The sequence below is a fragment of the Nicotiana tabacum genome, chromosome 16 (assembly GCF_000715075.1).
Source record: "Nicotiana tabacum cultivar K326 chromosome 16, ASM71507v2, whole genome shotgun sequence".
NCBI classification, from domain to species: Eukaryota; Viridiplantae; Streptophyta; class Magnoliopsida; order Solanales; family Solanaceae; genus Nicotiana; species Nicotiana tabacum.
In genome coordinates this window covers 53799461-53815619 of record NC_134095.1, presented here as the reverse complement: position 1 = coordinate 53815619, position 16159 = coordinate 53799461, and the positions used below count along the sequence as shown (strand labels likewise).

General features: G+C 36.3%; 3 protein-coding genes across 3 annotated transcripts; 2 read left to right on the top strand and 1 right to left on the bottom strand.

Annotated features, from left to right (window-relative positions):
• Positions 1-3576: 3576 nt before the first annotated feature.
• On the top strand, positions 3577-5338 carry LOC107801085 (sugar transport protein 12-like). The gene has a single exon (XM_016624353.2). It carries the CDS (start codon positions 3678-3680, stop codon positions 5256-5258), a length of 1581 nt encoding a protein of 526 aa, XP_016479839.2. The 5' UTR covers positions 3577-3677; the 3' UTR covers positions 5259-5338.
• Positions 5339-6754: 1416 nt separating this feature from the next.
• Positions 6755-12120, bottom strand: LOC107807235 (putative ATP synthase 24 kDa subunit, mitochondrial). The gene is made up of 7 exons (XM_016631580.2): positions 11961-12120; positions 10220-10316; positions 8776-8920; positions 8064-8174; positions 7579-7725; positions 7156-7278; positions 6755-7059 (listed from the first exon to the last, which is right to left on the bottom strand). The coding sequence occupies exons 1-7, from the start codon at positions 12000-12002 to the stop codon at positions 6996-6998; spliced, it is 729 nt and encodes a 242-aa protein (XP_016487066.1). The 5' UTR covers positions 12003-12120; the 3' UTR covers positions 6755-6995.
• A 1404-nt stretch (positions 12121-13524) lies between these two features.
• Positions 13525-15744, top strand: LOC107807234 (uncharacterized). The gene is made up of 6 exons (XM_075232101.1): positions 13525-13830; positions 13884-14315; positions 14402-14517; positions 14602-14764; positions 14915-15478; positions 15562-15744. The coding sequence occupies exons 1-6, from the start codon at positions 13525-13527 to the stop codon at positions 15742-15744; spliced, it is 1764 nt and encodes a 587-aa protein (XP_075088202.1).
• The last annotated feature ends 415 nt before the right edge of the window (positions 15745-16159 follow it).

Below are 16159 nucleotides of genomic sequence, written 5' to 3'. Positions count from 1 at the left end.
TTCATCCTAGAATCTAGGGTTTTCATGGTGGAATTGGGAAATTTGGGTAAAACCTAAGAATATTAAAATTTGAGGATTTAGACCTCAAATTGAGGTCGGATTCCAAAATCAATTATATATCCTGGCTCGGAGGTGAATGGGTAATCAGGTTTTTGTCCGAATTTCGTGTTTGGACCAAGCGGGTCCGGGGTTAATTTTTGAATTTTTAGGAAAAACTTTAGAAAACTTATTTTGATGCATTAGAATTGATTCATTTAGTATTTATTAATATAATTAAGTAACTTGTGGCTAGATACGAGCGAGTTGGTGGTAATCAAGAGGTAAAGCGATAGTTGAGGCTTGAGTTGTGTTCGTGGCATCGAGGTAAGTGTTTGGTCTAACCTTAGCTTGAGGGATTAGGATTTGTGTCCTATTTGCTATGTGTTATTTGTTGAGTACGACGTATAGGCATGGTGACGAGTATCTATACGTTGGTGTCAAGCATGCCCGTGAGTCTTATGTTATGATTAATGTGACTCCGTTTGTATTGTTCATGCCTAATGTGATGATTGCTATTGTTAAGTAAGGTTTGTGGAAAGAATATTGATATTTGAACATTGAAGAGCGTTGGTTCAAGTTGTAAAGTGATTTGTGGAAGTATAACTGGCAATTAAACCTTATAAAGCATTGGCTAAAATTGTGAATCGAGTTGTAGAGTAAATGTGAAAAAGAGAAGAAGATTATGGTGTTGTTCCCTTGCCGGGACATTGTTGCTTTTAATATTGTTCCCTTGCCGGGATGTTGTTGCTTTGATATTGTTCACTTGCCGGGATTTTATTATGATTCATTTATTTCCTTGCCTTATTGGTTGTATTTGTTGTTTGGGTGAGGAAGAGTGTAAAGCACGAAGGATAATGTCGTGTATTGTTTTGGTGAGAGAGCGTTAAAGTACGAAGTGTGATGCCATGTAATGTGAGGAAGAGTGTAAAGCACGAAGGGTGATGTCGTGCCGCACGATGTACCATTCCGTGCCGATTATATTTATTTTATGGTGAGGATGAGAGTAAAAGCACGAAGGGTGATGTCGTGCAGTTTATGTTTATTTTATGGTGAGGATGAGAGTAAAAACACGAAGGGTGATGTCGTGCAGTTTATATTTATTTTATGGTGAGGATGAGTGTAAAAGAACGAAGGGTGATGTCGTGCACTTGTTTGATTTCTGATCTTCGTGATGGCGTGCACTTGTTTGATTTCTGATTCTTGTTGATAATTGAGTTAGGGTGTACCTTATATTTACCCGCTATCTTTCTGTTATCATTTGATGTTTCCCCATAGCATGTTTCCCCCTCCCATCCTTAATTGTACATACCTGCTACTATCTTTCCATTGTATATGAAACAACTGCACAGGTTTATTTGGTAGTCTGGTCCTAGCCTCGCCACTACTTCCCCGAGGTTAGGCTAGGCACTTACCAGCACATAGGGTCGGTTGTGCTTATACTACACTTAGCACTGTGTGCAGAACCCGGAGCAGTAGCATTCGGACCTTAGCTTGGGTGATTGCCTTCAGTCCAGTTGGAGATTCCGAGGTAGTTCTGCAGGCGTCCGCAAGCCTTGGCGTCTTCTCCTATCCTTTTAATCTATTTCTTCTCATATTTCAGAGACAATATTGTAATAAATCTTTCAGACTTTTATTTGTAGTATTCCTAGACAGTCTGTGAAATTATAACACCAGTCTTGAGTAGTTCTTATATGGATTGGTATTGGCATCTTTCTTAAATTATTAAAACTTGAAATTTAGTCTTCCGCTTATTAAATTATGTTGTTTATTAATTGTTGGTTCTTAGTTGTTAACGGATTTAAAGTGAAAATAAGGTAAATAATTTAGTTGGTTGGCTTGCCTAGCTTTCACTAGTAGGCGCCATCACAACTTCCGAGGGTGGGAAAAACCGGATCATGACAGGAATAATTTTTTCTTAAAAATTATAATTTCACAATGAAAAAGTATATATGTATCTTGATTATGTGAATTGTGCAATTAAGTTTCAATACAAATTACATGCTATATTTAGTGATTAATTAAATGTTAAAATCGTATTGTTTCCTATATCATAGTTCTCACCACTACAAATAACTCATCGAATATATATGATGTATAATGATGCTGGAAATAGTCTGATTTTACATCACTTTTCAATTTGAAATGGGTGAAAATCATTTACATTCCCCAAATTTACTTTAAAAATCAAACTCACCATCCAACTTTGAATAATTATCATTCTACTCCTCATATCAAAGGTGACTTCTAAAATGCCAATTTTACCCTCTACAATTTTTTCTCTTATTTTTTTTCTGATGATATTTTTTAATTTTTCATTTATGGTATCGACTTACCTATAGATATATTAAAAAAGCTTTTATCGAAACCAAAAAAAGTGAGAAGTTCTAGTCAAACATATAAGTCAATGATGTTCAATAGTGAAATAAATGAGAAAATAAAAATTATAATTAATAAATTACTCGTCTTAGTAATATTATTAATAGCAATCAAAACTCAATTTATTTACAAAATTGAGAATAAAAGAGAGTGAAAATTTTATAAATTATACAATGCAGGTAATAAAAAAATAATGGGTGTAAAATAGAGGTAAATTTTATAATAAATTTGCAAAGATTATCTACTTACACTTAACATGAACTTAAATTATAATTTAGAAAAAAATCTAGTAATAACAATGAAAACTCAAAAATTTATATACACATAGAGTATAATAAAAATAGTGGAACTTAAATCTCTCTCTCTCACACACACTGACATACATTATATGCATTTTAATATACATAATATTAAAATAATAATAATAATAATAATAATAATAAAGTAACAATATATTTTGTAACAAATTCATAATATAATTATTTTATTTATAATGTTACTGAACATAGATTAAATTATATAATATTATAATATTTTTAACTTATGAATAAATACCTGCATTAAAAAATATCGAAATAATATAGAAAAAAAGTATTGAATACATGGAGAGTTGAAAATGTCAAGGGCAAAGTAGATATTGCGTAGGATGAAAGGATGAAAATGATAATTTTCAACATTGGAGGATGAGTTTGATTCTTAGAGTAAACTTGGGGAATGTAAATAATTTTCACCTATTTGAAATAGGAAAAACAATAATTCCTTCCATAATAGTAATTCCATTATGAGATTGTAAATTTTAATTTTAAAGACATACTCTAAATGTATGTACTCAAATTTGATCAGAACACTTACAAAGGTAAATCAAAGTGGGCAGCGCGCGTCTTACATGTAATAATCATGTTTGAAGTCTAATGTAATTCTAAATCTCGCATGACTTGTCCTTTTTAATTTGTTTAGAATTCTAATTTCCTTTTAAAAATATACTTTCTTTATACGTTAAATATCCATAATTAACATAACACGGATATTATTTCAAAATCTACCACATTACATAGGACATGAAAAGGAAGACATAATCCTACTAAATTTAGAAGTGTATAAGCGGGGTAAAGTAATGCAGTGCTACAAAAGAAGAATAAAAGGTTATAAACCTATTCGATCTCGGTTTTTGACTTCTAGCTATATATACCCCTCTCTTTCCACGCCTAAGGACACCATCTTAATAATCTTCCTTTCTTTAATTAATAGTAATCTATATCTTCATGGCTGGTGGAAACTTTATAAGTGCCGCCGGCGGTGGCGGAGACAATCCAGATGAGTACCCAGGGAAGCTAACAGTGTACGTAGCCATGACTTGTATCATGGCAGCCATGGGAGGCTTGATCTTTGGCTACGACATTGGAATTTCAGGTGGAGTTACTTCCATGGATCCTTTTCTCAAACGCTTCTTCATGTCTGTTTACCAAAAAGAGGCTTTGAACACCTCGACCAACCAGTACTGTAAGTTCGACAGCCAGTTGTTGACCCTTTTCACGTCTTCTCTTTACGTGGCTGCCCTGTTTGCGTCCATTGTTGCTTCTCATGTTAGTAAAAAACGTGGCAGAAAGGTTACTATGGCCCTTGGAGGTCTCTTTTTCTTGATAGGCGCCATCCTCAACGCTGCTGCTATCCATATTAGCATGCTCATCTTAGGTCGTATTCTTTTGGGGATTGGTGTCGGATTTGCTAATCAATCTGTCCCTATTTATTTGTCAGAAGTTGCTCCCTACAAATACAGAGGGACTTTCAACGTGTTATTCCAAATGGCCATCACCATTGGGATTCTGATAGCGAATTTGGTCAACTTTGGAACTAGCAAAATCTCTGGCGGTTGGGGTTGGAGGGTTAGCTTAGGAGGTGCAGCCGTGCCAGCACTAGTCATCCTGGTTTCCTCGATGTTTCTCTCTGATAGTCCGAGTTCGTTGATAGACAGAGGAAAGAAAGAGGAGGCAGAACAATTGTTGAAAAAGATCAGAGGAGTTGATAACGTAAATGCTGAATTTAATGACCTTGTTATGGCGAGTGAAGCATCCAAGAAAGTAGAAAGGCCATGGAATAATCTTTTATTCGTCCGAAAGTATAGACCGCAGTTGGTTTTGTCACTTCTGATTCCATCGTTACAGCAGCTTACGGGAATTAACGTGGTCATGTTCTATGCTCCAGTACTTTTCCAAACATTAGGATTTAAGAGTAACGCTTCGCTTATGTCAGCTGCTATCACTGGCGGTGTCAACGTGGGTGCAACTTTTATTTCAGTATTTTGTACGGATAAGTTTGGGAGGAGAATACTCTTCTTCTGGGGTGGCATCTTCATGTGTATATTCCAAACAGCAGTGGCAGCTCTTATTGGGGCAAAATTCGGAACAACAGGGAATGCAACAGATTTGCCACTTTGGTTTGCAGCTTTAGTGGTTGTCTGCATCTGTGTATTCGTGGCTAACTTTGCGTATTCATGGGGTCCTTTAGGATGGTTGGTTCCGAGTGAGATTTCTCCATTGGAAGTTCGATCTGCAGCACAATGTGTTACGGTCTCCATGAACATGTTTTTCACATTCGGAGTAGCACAAATATTCTTGAAGATGCTATGTGGGATGAAGTTTGGTCTATTTATCTTCTTTGCGGCGTTTGTGTTAATAATGACTGTGTTTGTCTACTTGTACGTGCCGGAAACAAAGAATATACCAATTGAAGAGATGTCTCAAGTTTGGAGAGAGCATTGGTACTGGAAGAAGTTCGTGGCCGATGATGATGCAGAACCAAAGCCGCTAGGGAATGGCTTTAAGCCTGCAAAGGAGATAGTCTAAAGTTTCTTTTTCTAATGTTTTGGAGTTTTTTGGTTGTTCTTAGACATTGTTATTTTTCCATAGGACTATTGTTTTTTTTTTCTCAATTCAATATATTCTTGTTTTCAGTATCTTATCATTCTTTTTCATCTTTTTCTTATGATATGCAAGAGTAGTAGAAGAAGATTCAAAAGTGCACCTTAGGATAAAAGAAAACGAATTGCGATGTTACATTTAACAAACTTCTTTTGTTAAAAGGCAGAGATGGGGGGATTCTATGCATCATATTTGTCATCTAAAACAACCAATAAAGTAATCCATGATTTTAGGAAAGGCACATCAATCTCCAAATCAAGTTTGTCTTACCTACAAAGGTAAATCAAATTTGTCTTGCACATAATCATGTTTTTCAAGTATAATGTAATTCTAAATCTCGCATAATCCTATTATATATTTTGGAAGTGATCAACCAATTGAAATTTGGTCTTCTTAGATATCTATATGTACCCTTCTCTACACCTCCCACGCCTAAGTTTGGAAGTTATTTTCTCTTCAGTCCTCTTCTTTGTTTCTTGTTATGGATATTTCCTTTTGATGGTAAAATGTCTTTGTGTTATAATGACTTTGTTTGCACATCGCGAACATACCAATTGAAGAGATGCTCAAGTTTGGAGAGAGCATTGGTACTGGAAGATGTTCATGGATGATGATGGAGAACCAAAGCATCGTTGTTTTCTTTTTCTTTCTTTAGTGTTTCGAAAATTTTGGTCTGGTGTGCTCTATTTTTTTCTTCTCTTTGGCTTTGTTATTCTTTTGCAATATCATATCTGTCTTTATCATTTTTTAAATTATGAGGAGAGTGGTAGAAAAGACTTGAAGATCAAAGATAACCACTAACAAAGTATATCCCTGATTTCCATTGAGGAATGCTGGCAATAGATTGACAGAGATTCTTAGCAACAAATCAGTCAGAATACTCATAAATGGTAACAAGAGTTACATTAGATTCGAGTGAGAACATTCGACTCCTAGATTTACTTTGGGTATAGTTTGAGAGAGAACTTTGTCCTCCAGCATTCTTACTAGCAATAAAGATCTACAGTAGTTCCGGTAGTAAAAAAAATATAATGCATTAAAGCGATGGTTACTGGTAATGTACTTGGTACATAATTCGTTTTGCTACAGTATGGGAGGTCTCTAATGCTCAATGCTGAGTTCAACAGAGATCTGACAAACCAAAGAGGCATTGGTATTTTATAGGATTCTCATGTACTCCCAAACAATAAGTTGTATGTATCTGGCTAGAAAATACAATCCAGATACATATGGACATCAACTAAGTTCACATTCAATCCACACTACTTTCAATTAAACATCCTGGTTCACCGAATTGCCTGAATGTTTAGCCAAGTAATTTCACGAAGACCATAAACTGTTGCAGCAAAATCAAATGATTTCAGCTATGACAATGAGCAGAAGATCAATAAGGCCATCACAAAAGCGGCGAAATTGAAATATTTGATACAATCATGCATCTTAGTTCTCTTTCATTGAAATTAAATATAGAGTGCACAAAACAACTGACTAAGATCAGTTGCAAATAAAAGCTAAATTCTTGGTCAGACCTCTTATTAATCAGAAGCAGCCTCTTGGATGTCTGGTACAACTACACGTTTAGGGATAAGAAAATTTATGTTCAAGGGTAACAGGAGATCAACAAGGTGCAAAAGGAAAATAAGTCTTGAAGAAATTTCATTTTTAAATGAAGTTTCTGATGTCCAGAGACTTCACGCTGGGCATCTCCTCATCCTTGAACTCCTCCCTGCAAGTACAAAGGATTCAAATTCAAAATCCGGAGAAGAAACAAACCCAACATTCATGTGGTCCAAGAGAATGAGCAATCAAAGCCTTATATTACCTCTTCTTCTGAGTTTCCATTGCTTCAAGAGCATCCTTTTTCAGTTCTTCTAATTGTGCCTTTGCAATCTTCAGCTCTAACTGTTCTTCATATTTTGGCAGATCTTCCTTGCGAATGCCAAGCCTAAATAACGAGAAATTCAAAAAAGACAATAGTGAGGATCAAATACCTATGTAAACTCCGAATCATATATCATCTGGATCACAATGACTCGTGCTACAATATGGAAGTTGGCCACAGCTTTTGGTCAGAGCAAAGGAAAATACCCCCCAATAAGTCAAGTCAACAAATGGCTGAGCAAAATTGTTAGGAAGCTGGTTTCAGTCATTTCATAACGAGTGACCAACTGCTCTTCAAGGTAGATAATCAAAAATTAAAGCACTTGCAAGTAGAATCAATTAAGGTCTGCATGAGGAAGCTTACTTCTGGTTGATCTTATCAAACTCAGCTGTAAGAAGAGCTATTCCCTTTTTGTCATTCCTCATTAGTGGTTTTTTGATTTCTTTCTCAACTTTATCCAGTGCTGCCATCTGCAGATCCTCTATACCTTGCTCATCGATAAGGCCCCTCCTGCCCAAATAATACACGAAAAAGAAAGGGGAGTGAAGAAGTGCTGATACACCTGCCTAGAGGAAAAATCAAACACCTCGGTCACTTAGGAATGCTGATTTCGACATTAGGAATCAAGTTCACATTTCAGAATTAATTGCGGGATACAAAAGAATCAGAGAAAATCAATCATTTGTATGAAAGCTAACTGAAAGCAAACCTATTTTGCATTTATCTATTAATGATAAGGAAGCATGCTACCTTTTTTTAAAAATACCAAAAGCATGGCAACATGATAACTTGCATAACTCATTAAATATTCTAACTAGAAGGTAAAACATAAGCATGAAAATGCATACTTGACACGCATCTCCTTCAGTTTCAATAAATAGGTTCGAGCATCTGGAATTTCATGAGTTTCTACTTCAATGTTGAACTTAATTATTTGAGACTCTGATAAGAGATTAGCCCTGCAAACATGGGAAAACATAAAATTAATAATAGATCATAAGAATTTATGGAAATTAATCAAATAATACAGCATGCAAGTCGATAAAACTATGTACTATTTGTCCATGCAAATAAAACTAGAGGTTTTGTACCACCAGGTGTGAACTTGTGATTCTTAATGAACTAAAGGTATAATTGGTTCAATCCAAAAACAATTTTTGGGATGCCAAACAATATAAATAAGGACGGACCTATTTTGGTAGTAATAATAGATAGTTAAATTGTACAGATTATATTTATATATGGTCTTTCTCCAGAAAGCATCTTGATTAATGGCAAAGCACATGCATGGTGACCTGAACTAAATTTAGGATAAGCAGGACTTTCAAATGCATAGCCCAGTAGTATGTTCAATATGATTGCAGGAGAGGCAGAATCTAGTCGGGGGTGGAGGAGGAAGGGAGATATATAGAGGGAACAAAAGTACTAGTACCTTTACGGTTTCTGAATTCTGAATCACATGCTATCATAATTTAAGTCGGTCACCAAGTGTTGAACTGCTGCTCTATTTACAAAATGAAAAAAAAAAAAAACTTCATAAGGAGAAGTTAGATATCTTACTTTTGTCTTACAGAGTTCATGACTTTGGCATACTCAGATACAGCAGCAGGATCTTCTGGATCTATGGTGATCTTCTCCTTTCGTAGGACACCAATTGCTGTCTCAAGCTTGTTCTTAACCTCGTAAAAGATGTCCTTCAACACCTCTTCATATCCACACAAAAAGTCAGGGTCACCGCAATGCAACAGTACCCAGATTCAAACCACATTATGATAGTAGAAGTCAATTTGAAGGCCAGAATAAATCCAACATACCATTTCCAAGACAGACAAAACTATTAGGTTAGTGACAAGACTCTAACAGGACACTTATGATCAAGGCCTAACGAGAAAAACATTATAGCACTTCTTAGACACTAATATTTTCTGGCACAAGATTGCCCTAGTTAGTCGAAATAAAGAAGTCACTATGAAATAGTTGTAAGTCACTCTCTAGAACATCAGCATAAATACAGATCAAGATAAGTTATCTGAAAGCATACACCCTATCATTTGAGAGACAAGTGAATTAGGCACCAGGAGCAAACTCAAACTCTATATTTGTCTTGAAAACACCAGTATCAAAGTTTCTTATGAGTATATTATCTCCAAATTGGTTCATCCTAAAATAAATGTTAAGATCTTGTGCCTTCCTGTGAAGACATTAAACAGTAATGTTGCCAACTAATGTCTATGCCAACTGGGATCCATCACCTATCTAGAGCATAAGTAAAACTATTTTTTTGAAATACAAAGCATTGAACTCTCTTAAAGCTAAATGCTTACTTCATCTTTTCAGTTGGACCAAGTTGTCCCCAGTAATTAGCACTGGACAGTTTTTGGATTTTGTTAGTACTCGTCTTAGATTGACTTTTTGTATAGGAGCTACCTACACTCTTTTATCTTTTGTCTCTTGTAATTATGCTCCTAATAACTTTGCATCTTCTTGATGCCTTATTAATGAACACAGTTACTTCATCAAAAAGGAAAAGAAAGGCTCGCATACATTTAATAAAAAGGAAAAGCCAGAGGCTTATTACAAAAGTAAAGGAACTTTTATGCATAAAAATGATGGTGTTGCCTGCAGTACTTACTCAGAAAGAAAAAATAAGAGTAGAAACATCCATATATAGCCTGTCAGCCATAATTCCGTCCTTATTTTAGTCTTGTTTATGCTATTAAATGTAGGTTAAAACAATGAAGTTACACAAAACAAAATAACATAATCACTGCATAAGGAGAAGGCTGCGAATATTTTTTTGATTATTTCTTCAAAGTTAATTGAACAGATCTTCTGATACACAGACAAAGATAAATGAAAAGCAAAAAGTGGGATGCATAGAAGGAAAAAAAAGGCTTTAAAGTGTTTCAACACATTTGTAGTATAAAAAACTGAAAAGGAAATTAAGTCCGCAAACAGAAACAGAGTCATCAAGTTTCAATAAAGCACATCCTGAAATACTTACGATCTCCCTTCAGTGCAGTGGGAGCAGCAGCTCCTTTGGCAAAGGAACGAACTGGAATTGCATGCTCGGGGCGAAGGACAACCTGACCAGCACATAACTGCAAAACCAGAATTATCAATAAGAGTAGACATTTCAACCAAGTACAAACTGCACCAGCATATTCAATCACATACACATCCCACAATACCACAAATTCTGCTTTAGACCTATATGGAACCTAACAGCTCAAAGACACGAGCAAAGGCCATGTAGCCTAAATTACTCAACAGTTAAATGACGATATTCAGTACCAGCCACTTCCTAAGTGGCATGCTATTCAATAAAACAAATACATTGGCAACGGCAGGAAAACCAAAGTCAACTCCCAAGTGATAATTGACTCAAAGAATCTCCCCCCACAAGAAAAAATACAAGGTCAGCCCAATGCACAAAGCATCTGGCGTTCACGCACGGTCCATGGAAGAGCCGCACCCCAAGGAGTTGTAATGTAAGCAGCCTACCCTGATGCAAGCATGACTCCACGGCTCGAAACCGCGAACTACATGGAGATAACTTTATTGTTGCTCCAAGGCTCGGAAAAGACACAAGAGGAAAAACAAAACAAAAATAGATAATCTCAGGCCAAAGTAATTTCCCAAAAAGCAAAAAAGGGCAGCTATTATCAACCAAGCAAGGACATTTCTATCAAACCAAATCATTCAATCAATCAAATGTCTATCTTAAGCAGGCAAATACAATCCCTATGGAGCCTAAAAATGTACCTAATCCTAAACTCTAAAGAATACATAATTTCTCTCGGTCTTTTTCAGACACCGATAAAAGAAACCCTAGCTCAATCACTTTCACAAGTTTTAAGTCAATTGCATTTCATGTGCAAAATGCATATCTCACTAAAACAAAACTAAATTCAGTTCAATTAGCATTCAAATCAACTATGATGCAGTCTTCTAAGCACATCAAGAAAGAGAAAATAAATTTTAAGCCGCAATCAGATCAAAGAAATGATGAAACTCAAACATTTTGTTACAATTTAGGCTTTTTCAAGTTGTACTAAGAATTCATGTAATGATTTCACTGGTGGAATTGCTAATCCAACGGATAGGGGATGGAGTTATTTCGGTTCACCCGCAAGTGCTTACCCTAACCAGGTTCCATGTGCTTATCAGATTGACAATAACAATCCGGGTTTCTGTTTCGTTCAATTCTATGATTTTCGGTGGTATCAATGACTGCTGCTAGGTTAGATACCTTGCTGAACTCTGCTGCTAAGTATGTGGAGACTAATTGCTCACAGACGGATTTTCAATCACTTAAAACACCTCTAGACTCAATGGGTGGAATCGAAATGGGTTATGATCAATTGGAGACTGGTTACCTTGCAATGGAAGATAAAGATTCAGAAATGGAACGTACAGAAAATAATGAAGATAAGGTGTTTGACAAATTGCCACAACCGCTGGCACTGTCGAACGCCACCACTGATTTTCTGGAAGTTAACGGTGAAGATGTGGAGGAGAAAAAATCAGAGGAAGACCAGATATTTGATGAAAGTTCTCACACAAATAGAACTCTGGAAATTAGCCCCGATGAGATCACAATTCCATTTTCCACCAACTACGTGCTTGCCTTTACCATTGAAGACCAAAATTCTTTGAAAGTAGATGAGGAAGGTGAGAAAAAGACTGAATCGTAACACATTTTCCGCATAAAAAATTTAGAGATTAGATTAGATCGATTTTACCTGGCGAGTGGATCTGGAAAGCAAGCGAGAAGCGAGAGCCATTTGATGAGATTAGGGCTTTTGTCTCTATCTGAGTGTTGAAAAGCTCTGTGTTGGGTTGGGGAGCCTTTTGATCTTGACCTAGTACTGCTGCTTCATTTCAGGTTTCGAGGACGAGGCTAGGGCTTTTATTACGACGACGTTTTCGAACTCCGTCTTTTATGGGAATATTGTTTTTCCTCCTCGATACTTTTTGTCTTTGTTTCAGATTTGCACCTAAACTTTTAATCCTTTCATTTGTTTTTCGGAAAAGGGCCAAAAATACCCCTATCGTATAGTAAATGGTTTATAAAAGCTCTCTGTCCATCTATCCGTCTGAAAATATATAGGACGTTATTCTAATATCAAATCTACCCCCGCGACTAACGGAATTCCATGTGTGCATCTCATTAACTGATGTGGCCTTATTTCATTTGTCCATGTGGATCAGTGGGGCCCACATTATCTTTGGGTATTTTTTTACACATTAAACCGATCCGACCCATTTCTTTTACCTATGGGTCAGTCTTTTAACCCTAAACCCACCGATAAAATACTTACTTTTTACCATTTCTTCTATCTAAACTATCAATGGCGATTTTAGGGCTTCGTTAAGGTTCATTGTCTGGTCCGATTTGGTGGTGCACTCAAAACAGGAAGACCTTTGATTTCCAGCGATATCTTGCATTATTATTCGATTAAAGTAAGTATTTACAGCTTAAAGTTATTAAATTGTAGGGTTGGGGAATATTTGGGAACTTGACAGGTTTATGTCTGCTGCATGTGATATTTTTATGCTTTCTGAGCTAGTCTTTTGTACCTTTCTAGAATTTTTTATGTTACTTTTATTTTTGGTGGTCCTTATCGTATTGGTCCTACATATTAAAGTTATGGTTTTTGTCGATTTGTATATTTAATTGATGGTGGGGTTTCATATCTTTATATTTTTACTGTCGCTTTGTATTATACTGCTAATGTGGTCCCATTTTGCCCTTTTTTTATTGTTGTTGCATGTGATTTTATCAGAAGGATGGTGGATAAAGTGAACTTATATTTTAATTATGGGGGTGAGTGGGTATTGGAACCTACGTTGTCTTATACTAAGAGAGATGTGCACGTGTTGAGTGGTTATGAAGTAGACCATCTCTCTTATATTGATTTGTGTAAAGAATACACTGAAGTAATAGGATATGTTGAGGTACAACAGCTAATATTTCTTGACCCTTCTGGGAGGTATTTTTTGTTAGATGGGGATGAAGGGATTATGAAGATTCAATCCCTAATTAATGATGGTTTCACTAATGTACAATTATTTGGTATTGACCTGTTGGATGATATTGTAAATGTTCCTGTATTTACCCAGTATACATCAGTAATAGATAGTGTACCTGTTGTTGTAGCTTCTGACTGTGATAGTACTGAAGATGATACAGATATTGAAAGTGTTGATATTGATTATGATAGTGATGTCCTAGGTTTATTTGAGAGGTAGAAGAAGTGTGAGGTAACTGACAACCTTGAGAGGTATAAAACATTGGAAAAGGGTATGACTTTCAAAGATCTTACTGAAGCAAATGAGGTTATTGGTTATTATGTTGTGTCTAATAAGAGGGGCCTTAAGTTAGATAAGAGTGATAAGAGAAGACTTAGATACAAGTGTCAGATAGGGTGTCCCTTTAAATATCTTATTTCTAAGGATGGCAAAGATCAAGGGGTAAAGATAAAAACTTGGAGGGATGAATATGACTGTGGTGAAGTCTTTGAGAACAGAAGAGCTACTCCTGCTGCTTTAGCACGTTATTTTAAGAGAAAGATTCAAAATAATCCTAAGTTTAAGATTAAAGAGATGAAGGTTGATTTAGAGGATAGATTTAGTTTGAATGTGAGTGACTCAAAGTTAAAAAGGGTAAAGAGAATGTTTTAGAGAAATTGGAGGGTTCTTACTTGGATGAGTACAACAAATTGGAGGCATATGCTCAAGAGTTGAGAGAAACAAACCCTGGTACTGATGTGGTGATACAGATATCCAAAGATGCAATGGAGGAAGGTAAGAGAAGATTTCTGAGGATGTATGTCAGTTTCGAGGCCCTCAAGAGTGGATTCAAAGCAGGTTTGAGACATTTTATAGGTCTAGATAGAACATTTTTAAAAGGCAAATGCAAAGGGATGTTGTTAGTTGCTTGTTCTCAAGATTCTTGCAAGCATTTTTATCCACTAGCTTGGGCTGTAGTGGATAAGGAAACAAAGACAACTTGGCAGTGGTTCATGGAGAACTTGAAGGCTTCTTTGGACTTGAAATATGGTGAAAGCTACACATTCACGTCAGATATGCATAAGGTATGTTACCATATGCAGATTTTTACATTCAGCAGATTTTTACATTTAGCACATTCTTTGTTGATGTAGTGTTTCTTCATGTGTAGGGTATGTTAGATGCTGTGAGGAATGTATGTCCACAATCATATCATAGATATTGTGCAAGGCATATTGAAGCAAATTGGAGCAAAAAATGGAATACTGATGAGATGAAAAAGTTAATGTGATGGTGTTCTTGGAGCACATATGAGGAGGAATTTAAGGACATGTTGAAATAGTTAGGTGAAGTTTCTGAGGATGTTGTCAGGGACTTGCTGAATTATCCTCCAGTAACCTGGTGTAGAGCTTACTTTGATACCCAATGTAAGAATCCAATGGTGGACAACAACTTTACAGAGTCCTTCAACTCTTGGATTCTTGAAGCTAGACATAAGCCAATAGTGAAGATGCTTGAGGATATAAGAGTGAAGGTGAAGTTAACTACTTTGACTTACTGATTGTTTACTGATTTAATATTGTTCATTAACTACTAATTTACTACTCTTGACTAATTGCTAGTTAATTAATTTCATATTATTGATTAACTACTGATTTACTATGTTACTGATTAACTATTGAAGGTGATGAATCAACTAAAGGATAGAGTAGAAGAAGTTAACAGTTGGAGAGGTGAATACAACCCATATGCAATGGAGTTATACAATGATTATAAAGAAATGGCTTCAAAGTGCAAGGAAAATTTTAATGGAGACGGGGTTTTTGAAATAAGTGAAGGTGAAGACAGGCACACAGTGATTCTGGAGCAACAAAGGTGCACATGCAGGCTTTGGAACTTGTTTGGAATCCCTTGTGCTCATGCTATCAGGGCATTCTTATATAAGAAACAAGACCCAACACTTGGGATTCACTGGTGGTATTCCAAACAAGCCTGGCAGTTGGTGTATCAGCACAAACTGCAGCCTGTTAGAGGTAAAAGATTCTGGAAAGTTGAGCCACACCAAGCCATGGATCCAACACCACTAGCAAAGATGGTTGGTAGACCTAAAGTGAAAAGGTCAAGAGAGAAGGATGAAGCTAGGAAAAGGCAAGGACAATGGTCAACATCTAGGAAGGGTCTTCAAGTGAATTGCAGTTTTTGTGGCCAGCCAAATCATAATAAAAGAAGGTGTCCATTAGCCAACAAGGTGTTCTTTCTATCTATTGTTTATACTCACAATCTGTTTTTTTTTACTCACAAGATAACATATATATTTGATTATAATTACAGTCAAAGAAAGTGCAAGACCACACTATGACAAATGAAGACCAAGAATCAAAAAATTTTATGGTCCCTACTCCAGGTTTTAAAGCACAAGACCAACAATCCAGTCAGAACACTCAGCAGCCAACTCAGCCATCCAGTCATGACACTCAACAGCCAAGTCAGCAATCCAGTCAGACCACTCAGTAGCCAACTCATCCATCCAGTCCTAACACTCAGCAGCCAAGTCAGCAATAGTCAGGACACTGAAATACCAACTAAGCACTCCAGCCATGACATCCAGCAACCAAGTCAGCAATCCTGTCATGACACCCAGCCAACTAATATGCCAAGTCAAAGTATTCAGACGAGAAGAAGGCTTATTCAAGCAGACTTTGGTGCAGAAGTTGACCCAGTCTTGAGGCCTAAGGTTGTGTCTGATATTAAGACTAGACTTCAGCGTAGGAATCAACAAAATTCTGGCACTAGGAAGATACCATTCACAGGTGATCACACTGGTAGCTCACAACCAACAAAACTGCCATACTCCCTAAAGAAAACTACCTGGAAGGGGAAGGAAGCTGTGATGACCCAAAATGTCATATTTAATTTAAATAATTATCTC

Coding starts and splice junctions, on each gene's coding strand:
- LOC107801085 (XM_016624353.2), top strand. CDS start 3,678: ATGGCTGGTGGAAACTTTATAAGTGCCGCCGGCGGTGGCGGAGACAAT.
- LOC107807235 (XM_016631580.2), bottom strand. CDS start 12,002: ATGGCTCTCGCTTCTCGCTTGCTTTCCAGATCCACTCGCCAG. Junction 8,921..10,219: donor CACTGCACTGAAGGGAGATC/GTAAGTATTTCA, acceptor GTGGATATGAAG/AGGTGTTGAAGGACATCTTT. Junction 7,279..7,578: donor TTTGATAAGATCAACCAGAA/GTAAGCTTCCTC, acceptor CTCGTTATTTAG/GCTTGGCATTCGCAAGGAAG.
- LOC107807234 (XM_075232101.1), top strand. CDS start 13,525: ATGACTTTCAAAGATCTTACTGAAGCAAATGAGGTTATTGGTTATTAT. Junction 14,518..14,601: donor GATGAGATGAAAAAGTTAAT/GTGATGGTGTTC, acceptor GGATGTTGTCAG/GGACTTGCTGAATTATCCTC. Junction 15,479..15,561: donor GGTGTCCATTAGCCAACAAG/GTGTTCTTTCTA, acceptor TTATAATTACAG/TCAAAGAAAGTGCAAGACCA.